Source organism: Opisthocomus hoazin, chromosome 2 (assembly GCF_030867145.1).
Source record: "Opisthocomus hoazin isolate bOpiHoa1 chromosome 2, bOpiHoa1.hap1, whole genome shotgun sequence".
Classification (NCBI taxonomy): Eukaryota; Metazoa; Chordata; class Aves; order Opisthocomiformes; family Opisthocomidae; genus Opisthocomus; species Opisthocomus hoazin.
Genome location: NC_134415.1, coordinates 93,809,919 through 93,822,286, shown reverse-complemented (window position 1 = coordinate 93,822,286; position 12,368 = coordinate 93,809,919). Strand labels below are relative to the sequence as shown.

At 40.3% G+C, this 12,368-nt stretch overlaps 1 protein-coding gene across 1 annotated transcript in view; it reads left to right on the top strand.

The window, feature by feature from the left end:
• Nucleotides 1-2,393: 2,393 nt before the first annotated feature.
• Nucleotides 2,394-12,368, top strand: part of TTK (TTK protein kinase) — a 52,506-nt gene continuing 42,531 nt past the window's right edge. Inside the window, exons 1-4 of the mRNA XM_075414462.1 lie at nucleotides 2,394-2,472; nucleotides 5,448-5,619; nucleotides 10,903-11,047; nucleotides 11,339-11,564. Of these exons, the coding sequence (XP_075270577.1) occupies nucleotides 10,903-11,047; nucleotides 11,339-11,564 (371 nt within the window). The 5' untranslated portion in view covers nucleotides 2,394-2,472; nucleotides 5,448-5,619. The remainder of the gene's footprint in view (nucleotides 2,473-5,447; nucleotides 5,620-10,902; nucleotides 11,048-11,338; nucleotides 11,565-12,368) is intronic.

Sequence of the window (12,368 nt, the reverse complement as noted above, 5' to 3'; positions counted from 1 at the left end):
TTGTTTGCTTCTTGTGGACACCCACAGGTTGTAGCAATGCATCAGCAGTCAGGAACAGTCCAGATACTCTCAGTAAAAGGCATCCATGAAAATACCACAGAGAGCTTTCTCCAAATGCACTGTCCACCAAAGCAGCTACACTGAATGTTGGTCGTCAGCTATAACCAATGAGCTAACACCTCTTCTCTTCTAGATCAGCCCATCGTATTAGAGATGTTAAACCTCAAACACCAACTCGAGAGGATGGGCTAGCAGCTGCCAGATTTTCAGTTACAAGAAGGCGGCCTTTCTCCTATATACATTTGCAGAAAACACCACTGTAGTATAAAGATTTTATCAACGTTTGAAAACTCCTTTATGACTCAGTTGTGCCCTTGCTACATTTGGATTTGCAATACCATCATCCAAACTGGTACAAAAGCTTACCACATGATCAGAATAATGAAACAGGACTCCCCTGATTGCAACTCATTACAAAGACTGACCTCTCTTTCGCTTGTCATGCAGTCTTGTCCTTGTTTTTGTGATTCACACATCACTTTTGTCATTCAAACCGGAACCACCTTTAGGTGGAGACTTCAGCTGGTATACTTCTTAAATTCCCTGTAGATCTATGACTTCATAATGAATAACAAACATAAGCATTTATAAGCAAATAAATGATGGCTCTACCAACAATGCAAACACCACACAAATTTTATTTGTTGAGGAATACTAAAAGGGGGGTGCTTTGTTTTTTCCTTTTTTTTTTTGTCTTGCTTTAACCCTTTTCTCTCTTCGCTGCTTTTTTCAGAGCTGTACCCTATCTTCTTTCTTGCGTTTATTTTGGTTCGTCTTTCAACTCCTTACAGCATTATTCACTCACTAGAATAAAACTCTCTTCTCCTTTGACCTCATCAAAACTCCCGCTAATAAAATAAATTATGACTATGTCCCTGAAGTGAAAACAGATACTGAGCAGATTCATGCAACATGTGATGCATCTTTAAAAAATTTTCACTGGAATCGGATTCTGAAGGAACATGAGAGCTCCAGCACAACAACAAAACCATCACACACAAAAAAAAAAGTGTATATGCAAGGAGGAGTAAGGCATTGTAGAAAAAAAAAAATCATTTCGCTTCATCTTACATAGCTAGAAGCTAGAATTGCTCTGTACTTAGTACAGAAACTCTGAGACCTCCATGGGATGATCCATTATGTTCTAAAGCAAGTGTTTGGATTGAATTTCTCTCTTGAAATGCCTCTTTCCCGTGACTGTAGAGTGAGCTTGTATCACCGGATTAGACGAGATACTTAAATTCTAAATGGATAAAGATGAGTGAGATAAATTTCAGTGAAAGGCCAGTTTAGGTATCACTAACACATCATGTGTGGTGTCTACGGAAAGCTAATCATTAGTAACCTATCAATTTAATAAGGCATATATACATACTTCACTTTTTTATAGCATTAACAACCTTGAAATTATGACCAACAGAACCACACCTGCTACAAAGACCACTAATCAATAGGCACAGCCAGAATGTAAACTGACAGAGGCTGAACTGTTCTACTTGGTGCATTTGCAGTACTATAATCCAACCCCAGGAAGCAAGGGACAGCTGAGAGACAGCTGCTTTCAGCAGCCTTATGCAAGCTGCAGGTAAGGCACCATCTTATGAAAAATCCGCCCGAGAAAAAGGCAGAGGAAAGACGTAAGCTTAAGGAGCTGGTCAGGACACAGAGTCCTGCAGTTCCGTTACCGCTAAATGAAGCCTCAAAAAAAATAACCATTTATCGCTTAAAGGGGAAAATATTTACAGATCTATTTCCAGTAAGTTCGCACTATCTCGTTCTTGTGCTCCGAGCGAACACGGGCAGCTCAAGCTGCCCTCTGCCCCCAGCGGGAACGGGAATACCGACGGACGCCATGCCACCGCCCCGGCCCGCCGGGGAACCGGCCGCCTCCCCTTCCCGCTCCGCAAAACCCCTCAGGGAAGCGCGGCCCGGGGTAAGCCGGCCCAGCGGGACACACCCGCCGCCGCCGCCGAGGAAAGGCCCTCCTGCGCTCCCGCCACGCCAGCCGGGCAGCCAGGCGCCGCCTCTGCCCTGCAGAGCAGCGCAGCGGCCTCCCTCCAACCCCGCGGGCTGCAGACCACGGCCCACCGCGCCGGCCTCCCGTCGCTCCCTCAGGCGCAGAGGCGGCTAACGGCCCGGCCGCCCGCCCACCACAACGCGCCTGCGCACAAGCCCCCTCGCGTTCCCGGGAAGCGCCATGACTGTTATGGATAGCGGCGCTGCTGCCGCGGCCCCCCTCCAATAGGCAAGCGGGCTCCGCTGTTTTTCTCTCTTCCGGCCAATCAGCGCTCTCCTCCTCCCCTGCCCCGTGAGCCGTTCCGACCAATGGGAAGCGGGCTCTTTGGGCGTCGGTGATATTCAAACCGAGAGCGGCGCGAACGCCTGGCTCTGAAGCAGCAGCGGGCGGCCGCGGTGAGTGCGGCCGGGCCGGGCCGGGCCGGGCCGGGCCGGGGGGCCGGGGGGGGGATGGCGGGGAGCGCTTCTGGCGGCGAACTCTGCCGAGCGGCGGTGGCGGGGCTCGCCTCCCGCCGGGCCCGCCCTCCGCTCCCCGCCGCGGCCGGGAGGGCCGCGCAGGCCCGCGGGAAACGGCGGGGCGCGGGGCGGGCGCCTCAGCGGGAAACGAGGTGCGCCCCCCTCGCCTCCTCCCCCTCACCGCCTGTGCTCGCTGCCTTCCGCTTCTCCCATTGCTTTGTCTGTTTAACCTGAACTTTGTGAGGGGTTTCGAGAGGAGTGTGGGTTTGTGTTTGTTTTTTTTCTTCCCCTTATTGAAGTTTGGTGTATTAAGAGTTCAAACGAAAGAGAAATTCTGGATAATTCAGCTGGTTGCAGACTTGGCGGCCTACAGGGAGATATACTTGGGTGAGGATATCAATCCGTCGTGCAGCTGGCCTTCGATTAGGCTGATGAGTAGCACCTTCTAGAAATAAACATAAAGCAGAACTGTACTCGATACTCATTTACACAAATTGCTTTGGGAACCGGAAGGTGCGTGTGGGTAAGGAGAGGGAAAAGGAGAGTAAAATCCCGGAATGCGTGCCCCTTCAGCTCTGGCTAGTGCGGGTGATAAAGCAATGGCCATTCCTGCAGTGATGCCCTAAATTAAAACTGCTGTCAGTCACGTCCTTTGTTATCCTCAAGCCTTCAGGGCTTGGAATTGTGCCTCGGTGATTCAGTGTGCTGCTCTGTTCTCCGCTGCTTCTTAGTACCTCTTACCTGCCAGTACATCCTCCAGTTTGCTCATGCCGCAGAAGTTTACCTGCTTCCCCGCCTTGAGCCTCATTTTAATTAGCCTCAATTCATTTTTGTACCTTATTTTCTCATATCTTTTTTGTAGCTAACACTAGAACCTCTATTTTTCCTATTTCTTTTTATAGTTAATGTTGTTATTTTTTTAAAATCATGGGGTTTTTTTTTTTTTCGTTTTTGAACGTTGGATGGTTTTGTTTCCCTTTAAGAAAATCCTGATTTAGTCTTTAGGACTTGAAAACAAAACCAAGTAAAGATAATGCACATGTACAGTTTTTTTTTAAAGCCTGGGTAGAGGCTTCAGAAACACCACGTTTCCATGTGTTTTGGGAAATAGTGGCTGGATAAAGGAGAGACTAATGTCAGTGGCTGCGGTAGGGAACAAGTTAGAAGTGAGTTATCAAGTCTGTCTAGTTAAAAAGCTAATTAATAATCTTGTAACCCAGTTTTGTAATCAGGGTGTCATATGGGGTACGAAAGGAGCTGAATTTGAGAGGATTTGGAGGGCTTGGCCTCTCATCTGAAGTCAGATTTTGGTGACTGCTTATGGAAAGCTTTAGCTTGTTTCTAGTAACCTTTTTTTTTAACATCTGTCTGGAGTAAGCAAAAGTCACAGGACTTCTTTCATATTCTATTACAGTTTGCTCTTTAAACTTAAACTTAAAAGCTTGTGTCTTTTAACAAGGAGGCCTTCTGCTTTCATGACTTTCCATGGGTTTTAAAGAAACTCAGCAGTGAGGCCTTCTGCTTTCATGACTTTCCATGGGTTTTAAAGAAACTCAGCAGTGTGAAAATGAGTATCTGTTCCTTCAAAGCAGTAACAAAAACTAGCTTCTGCTGTCATACCTACAGACCAGTAATTAATAACTGGATGAATGACAGATAATGCCATGTGTTTCTGAAGATGGTTGTATGTTGTTACCACATGTTTCCATTCTTATTTGCCCTGAACCAGGACGGCAAGACCCCGAGGGCAGGAACTTTTAAACACTTGAATGTCAGTGTAATAGATCCCAACGTAGAGAGGAAGGGTCTCTGGTAGTACTGTAGTGTGTTTAAGCAATGTTGATATAACTGCACTTGGAGATAGTTCTACTTCCTGTAACTGACAGCATTTCTGTACTGCATGCAAGCATGTACACCTTTGCCTAAGTGATGAGCACTATTAAATAATGAGCTGAATATATGAACAGAATAATGCAACATGTCAGTAGATTCCAGGGGTAGGAAGAACGTACCTTTCTGTTCAATATTTAAAAAGTATTTTCATACTTTCTCAAAGTTTGCATTTGAAGAACCACCTGCATCTGTCTCCCTTCAGAAACTGAACAGAGTGTAACACAGCCAATCCAGTGTTCCAAGACTGGATGATGTTTTTTCCTCTTTATTATCATTAAATACTTTTGGGTATATTACACATGAGATCCTATGGCTAACCTGCCATTTCATCCGTTTATAACACATACTGTTCTTTTGTCTCTGTTCCTTGGCTCCTCGTTTAGTGGGTCTGTACGAGGGGTTGAAGTTACTTTAACTACTATGCTATGGTTTTTTTAGAAGTAGTTCTGTATCTTCCCGATCTCTTCATACGTGTTCTCCCTGTTCCTTGGTCCCTGTACCTTACCTCCTTTCCTGTATGGATTTCTAGATCTCAGATATGCTGCCATGTAGCTGCTGCAGTTAGAATCTCAGTCCTATTGAGTGCATATCTAACAGTGTGTTGTTATTTTAGGTCTTTGCTGTATTGTCAGATTCTGAACACACTTCACACAGCAATTCACAGCAAATGCTTTCTTTAAAAGCAATTGTGCAGCAGGCTAAGCCAAAAGGAGACTCTGCACACTTACAGTTGAACGAGTAGAAAGATTAGTTGCAAATCATGACAATACACAGGTGAATATGTCCTTAGTATATTTTCAATCTGTAAATGTCATAACAAGCTGACACACTTGGAAGTGCTTGCCCTCAGTCCAGAAGTAATCTTTGAACTTTTTTTGTTCTGTTTTTATTACTAACTAGGAATAGTCTTATTGATTTAATGAAAACTATTTTTCTAGGATGTCACGAAGATTAGGCAAGCTTACAGGGCATACTGATATTTGCTTACTTTGATGTCTGACCATTCCATTTTTGATACACAGGAACTACAGCAGGATGGAGAGCTACGTTTCTTGCCTTTGGATTCTTGGGATCATCTGAGAGAGTGTAACCCTCATCCACATTATCATTTTGACAAGGCATATCCGTTCTTCAGGAGAGGTTTTTTCTACAGTACACGTTGAACCTTGAACACTTAGACAGCACACCAGAAATGTAAGTTTATGTATTGATGAGAGTTAAGATCAAGTTTATGCAGAAAATTATTTCTTCTTACCTAGTACATTTGACAAGCTATCACTGCAAAAAGAATAATGAACATTTTACATTGGTGAGGAAAATATAAATATTGTGTTTAAAAAAAAAAAAATCCATCTGGGAATTGTTAGTGGTTACACTTCTAATGAGAGATTGCAGTATTGTTAAACATGAGGTAAACTTCTTTTGATCTTCTTGGTGCTTCAGGTTCTGGAGAAGCTGACTTCACCCATACTTTGAGGGAACAAGTACAGTTCAAGGACAGATCTTTAAGGACATTTTTGCCCATAAAGAGGAGATTTGGAGTATCTGAGTTCCTGTAGCCCCTTCTACTGTATTTATAAAAGGCCAAACTACAGTAGCTACCAAAATCTTCCATATGAAGAGACAAACTTTTTTGCCTGTGAAGTAAATAAGTATTTTTAGAATGGCACATGAACAGGCTTTGCTACAGTAATTGCCTATGTAATTTGTAGTGATGTGGTCTCCAAAAGATGAGACAGTTTACAGAGCCAGTCTTGGAACAGCCTAAGCTGATTTTTCTCTATGCTTTTTAGGGAAAAACAGAGATTAAAGGAAATTCCAAGTGAGCACTGAAATTAGAATTTATTCAGTGTACTTTTCTGAAGAAAAATGAGGGGACTTTTTTCTGTTTCAGCTCACCGAAACAAAAATTATATTTTGGATAGCACGGATTTAGCATACTGTCTCTAGCTTTCATAGGTTTTTTTCTGTATAGGTCTGCTTACAGTTATATTTGGGGGATGCTTGTTTCTACTTTAGACCACTGAAAATACTTCATTTTGTGAAGGAAGGAACCATTTTCAGAACTTAGTGCTTTTCTTTTTTCTGTGAAGATATTAAGTCATGTTTTCAATGTCTCACCAGACTCCAAGACGTGTTAAAATGATGCTAAGGCCTTTTTATAGGGGTAATGTAGGTGGTGCTTTTGCCAGACTAAATCTCAGTTTACACAAAAACCCCTGTGTTTTGAACCTACTTAACCAAAACTTCTATATGGACAAGAGCAAATTTAGTATTCTTGGCGGGCTGTTTCTAACACAGGAAGACCATGAAATATGCCTACTTCTGCTGTATAAGCAAACTGTAAAAATTACAGTCTTTCTCGTTTATGATCTCTGCTTAGGGAGGGCCAAGAGTCTGTTGCTTTTGAAAAAATGCAAACTTGTAATGACTAATGCCCTAAAATTAATTGTGGGACTTCTTGAAAGTGACGCCAGGTTTATTTTTTAGATAGTGGAATTAGAGGTGGATGTACTTACTTTATTCCATTCAATTACATCTCTATCAATAATTCATCTGGAATAGATCTAATCTGTCTGGGCCTTTCAGCAACTTTTCATTGACTTACTATACCTGAGTACAAAAGGAACAAAAGACCCAACAATTCACTGTAACAATGAATTTAGTATTTCTTGGAACCTATTTAACTGTCCAGAGCGTGTTACCTTCCCTGTTTCTGGGCCCAACTTCACAGTAACTGGGAAGTCAAATCCCTTCATACGCACTTAATTCACCCCATTTTTTAATATTAAAATTCTCATATTCGTTATATGCATGGAACATTAACGTGGGAAAAGCTGTAATCAGTTGGTTTCATCAAAATGTAAAAGATTTTTGTTGTAGGCAAAAATAGAAAAAATAATCGGTGTTTCTTCAGTTTATTTTAGTGCTCTTGCTCTGCTCAGATTGCCTAGATTATTGTCTTTCGGCTATATCCATGTATTGTATTTCAGTTGATAATAAATGGATACAGCATTGAGGATTTGGCATAGGTTCCTTAAAGTCTTTAAACCTCTAAATCCATATCCTTTTAGAAACTTAAAAATAGGTGTCACTTGTCTTTGGAAATACCCCTTTGAACAAAGGAGTATGCGAGTTCTTTTCATTACTCAGTCTGAAAACTAATCTGTGTAACTTGTGGCAAGGAGCTTAGATAAACATTTTGTGCTAAACTTTAAGGCAGAATAAAAGAAGAATGGTAACGGTGTCATAGCTTGTGTTGGCTTTATGGATATGTACATGCAGAACACTTCTGGTTTTAGGTCTTTCCATGAGGACCTCTCCTTCTGTGAGGCTTTTTGTCCTGGAGCTGTTAGAATTTGAGCCCCTGGCTTTTGCTTTTTTTTGACTGAGCTGTGGCTACTTGCTGTATATTGGGCATGTACCACTTGTTAAAGCAGGGGGGGAATCTCCTGAAGGAAGAGGATCATCAGAACGGGATAAGCTTGTGCTAAACAGGTGATAGAAGTTTGTTTGCTTTTGGTGTACAGATTTGGCTATGTAACCTAGGAAGCAACTACATCGCTGTAATAGATTGCAAGGTGTGGATATAGATTGTAATAGATTGCAAGGTAAGGCATATGAAAACTTGTGCTACTGGTTTTTAGAATATTGATAGATTATTGTGATGGGGAGAGGATGTGTGCTGGGAAGGTGGCTGAGACATGAAAGTACCAAATAAGATGAAACTGCTGAGTGTGTTTGTTCTTTCACTAGCTCTGCTGGGAAGAAACCTCCATGCTTTCTGTGTATTCCCAGCAGACATTTTATTTTACTATAGCAGTGGTTTTCAGCATTTATTGATTGGTGACGCTCTTAATTGTCCAACACTTCATTAGAAGGCTTAGAACAACAGTGTAGCTTAATTTTCTCTGTCTTTGCTAGTCTGTGTTGATCTGAAAGTTAGACCCTTACAGTCAACAGATAGTCTTGAGCACCACTGTGCTATCATACATTAACTGAGACTTGAGGGTGAGGGGCATAACACTTATATTTATTTAGACTTGTTATCAACTGCAAACCTAGTGATTGCAAGCATTTAGATGTAGCATTTAATAGCTAAACTACTGTTATAAATGACTTAAAAAAAATCTTGTCTGAAATACCAAGTTCAGTGATACTCACTTTTATCTTAACTTTGTTTTTACATTTTTCCCTGCATTCATTCATACTTCTCTTTCAATGCACTCTAACAAACCTGTGTGCGCTCTGCCATGATTTATAGTTAGGTAGGGGCTTGTAAGCCCTTACCTAGTTAGCTTGTTCTTTAGAAAGAATCCTATCTCTGATGGATTTTCACCCATAATATCTCTTCACACTTCTACATGTCTATTAAACTTGCAAGATCGTGACTATCCTTGTGGTTAGAAGTTGCTTGGATCCTCTTACTGTCACAAACTGTGCAAAATAATGCTGCAGATGCATAGTGTATCTTTTATGGTAAGTATTTATTTTCTTAGTGATATCACTTATTTCTGCATAGTTTATCCCTGTCTCATCACAGCCTTAATTATGCTAAGGTTCACCCAGAATTATTGATTGTTTAGTTTATAGGTAAAAGCATTGATAATTGTCAAGTATTTTCCCGTCTTCACTGGAGCAGAGGCTTGGAGGTAGACTTTGCCAACATCTATGACTTTGCCAACTTCCAGCCAATTTTGTTCACACTTCTCCGACACAGTGTTACCTGCAATGAAGCTTTATGGTTTTGTTTTCAGATTGAATTATAGCTAAAGAATTTGCAAGGTGTTAGAATCAAATGTAGACATACAGAGACAGGTTTGTATAGCATACCTTTGAGTAAAAAAAAACCTGTGTGTCTTTTTTTTGTTAGTAAGCTGCCACCCACATCAGTGATGCTATCACATCCTTTGAAAAAGTAATCTGACTTCTTCTTTGGAAACATGCGCAAGAGTTTGCCTTTCCTGAACAGAGAGACTATGGAAAGGTTAAATATGAATAGATTTGTCTTAATAATTTTCTTAACTATTTACTTCTGTAAGCCTTAAATTACTCCAGTTATGTGGATGTAATTCTGAGTAGCTGACAAAGTACACAAATTTGCTTTAGGGTTCTCCCAGCCTGCACATAGGCTGTGAAGCTCTGTGCAGATATGTCTTCGGTGTCTCACGTGTGAACTTTCCTCATCTTCTGATTAGCGTTTCCTGGCTAGCCCCCCCACCCCATCAGTTTTTAGTTTCAGTGTTGGATTGTATTCCTTAAAGCAGACATTCTAGCCAGAACTTAATATAAAGGTTGAATATTATTTATTACAAGGAATGTAGTATAGTAATTTTTTACATATCCCCTACTGGTTCACTGTATTCAGTGGTTTGTCTTTATTCATGTAATGTCTTAGTGAATCCTTTTGGATAGACATCTAGGTGGTAAAATTTTCCAACAGCAAAAATAAATGAGAACTAGGACAAGGAACTATTTCAAAATGTTTGATTTAGATTCTCAATAGTATAAATAAGTGCACCACATTTTATTTAAGTGCTGCTTTAGAGAAGGATAATGTTAAAATTGAGGCATAACAAGAATAAATGATACTTTTCGGAGCACTTCGTAATGTCTAACTAGTACATGTATTATGTAAAATAAAAAATGTCATGCCCATTAGAGGAAGTAATGCTAGAAGATGGGTTGTAAATACCTCTTATGTCTTGAAACTTATTTCTACTGTAAGTTATACCTGTGATGGAGAAAAATGAATATTGTTAAAATGTCAAGTTTATAGTATCAAGTTTTTTTTTCCATATGAAAAATCTTTACGTTTAAGGGCAGCGTGTGTGTGGGGTGATACATCTAAGGTAGTCCACCCCAGCCTTACGGGTGTCATCAAGTTAAAGTCTCTCCTTGATGCCTTTCTCTTGTCCATATGGTGACACAGTTGAAAACATCAAGCAAAAAAGATAAAAGGTCTCCCCTTTTTTTATGTAGTTTTCTGTTGGGATTTGTCCCTGAGCCGGGTCACCATGAAGTCTGACAAATGCTTATTCCATTTCTGTTTAGTCAAGAGAAGTGGCAGGAGTGTATGGCTAGGAGAAGGGCTGCTTCTTAGCCATCTTAATTTATGGATTCAGGATGTTATTTAATATAATACACTAATAGCTATTCAGACAACATATCCCCTCCTGCAGTTTATTCGAACACTGGGATATACCTTACTGGAAAGGGCTACTGTGAAGCATGCATTAGTATTTGGGCAGATCAGTTAACTTCCAATTCCTTTTGCTCATCTGAATTGGCTTCTGCTAAAAAGTTCACTCGTATAACTACATCGACGAAAGCTTAATAGAATATTTATGTTATGCAATGTGGTTGAATCTCAAGTTGCAAAATACACGAGAGGCTTTTCCATGGTAATTCCAATTAAGGTGAGCTACAACAGCATTCTTCAGTAACTTCACTGATTTTTTGACATTGTGTCTGCAGATGGAGGGGGAAGACCTAAGTGAAAGAGGACTGTCACAGATTGCTTCAATCATGAATAGAGTGAGAGACTTGAAAAACAAATACAGAAATGAAGATAATATCACCGATGAGCTTAACTGTACTAAAATCTCAACTGATACAACAGGTATGTGTTTTTGTTACTCTGTTGTCACTTATGCAACAGATCTTAACCTAAACTAAGAGTGAAAGAACCATTAACTGAAAGATTTGAGGTTTAGCATTTTTTCAGCGTTAATGACCACAAAATACATTTCATCTCTCTTTGTTTCTGTAATTAACTGTGTTACTCTAATCTAGTTAAAAAAAAAAAAACAAACACAAACCACTAGTCATCTTTCCATGAAAGCTTATAAAAAGTGTTTTCTTCATGTTTGTTGCAGTTTTAATCAATCTCCTGTGTTAATTTTTCTGTCAGATAACTCTGGAACTGTTAATCAAATAATGATGACAACAAATAGTCCAGAAGATTGGCTGTGCTTTTTGCTTAGGCTGGAGAAAAAGGGTATTCCTCAGATGGATGTTAGCCTGCTGAATAGACTCATTGGTCGTTACAGTCAAGCGGTGACTGCATTGCCTGCAGAAAAGCATAGTCAAGATGAGAGCTATGCTCGCATCCTTGTCAGATTTGCCGAGCTGAAAGTGTAAGTACAAATTTTCAATATAAAAGCTCATTAATAATTCTGCATTTGAATGATGATAAAAAATAGCTTGTTGTCGTTAGTGGTTTCTGCAACAAATTATCAAAATGATAATGTGGATGTTTTCATATCACTCCTTGAAACTTGGAGCAGCTTTGGCTAGTCAGCTTATCTCTTGTCTCCACAGTACCTGCATTTTTTGTATATGCTAATAAACATGATTGTTCAGAGCTATTTGATTTAGAGATATTAATACAGGTTTTTTGTTTCTATATGTAAGGTACGTGGGGAAATAGCATGAGACTTTTTTTTTTGGCAGCTTGATACTTCAGCTCAAAAGAAGCTGAATGGGTGAAATCTGATATAACTTTGGGTAACTATAGTCTGTGTATTAAACTGTGTTGTAAATGAGGATTAATTTCCCTGTGGACTTCTATAACTGATTTGGCTGTGAAGTAGGCAATTTGCTATTCTCTAATCCATCTAGTCAACCCCTAGTGGTCTATCGTCTAGTCTGCTTTCTCCCTTACTAGGAAAGACTCATCCCAGATACCTTAGGGTAGGAAGAATGTCTCAAGACATTATTCTGTACTCTCATACTTATGAAATTAGTTTTGATTCTTGTCATTTATTGCTTTATTCAGTCCAAATTTGAACAGTGTGGTGGTTCAGATGTTTTCAGACATAGTTTGGGGCAGTTATAACTTGATTTTTTGGTAAGGAGACCTTCTGAAATATCATTACAGCAAACATTTTTAAGAGCTGAGTTTTAGCATTGCAGCAGTCCTTAACAGTTGGAGTTGAGCT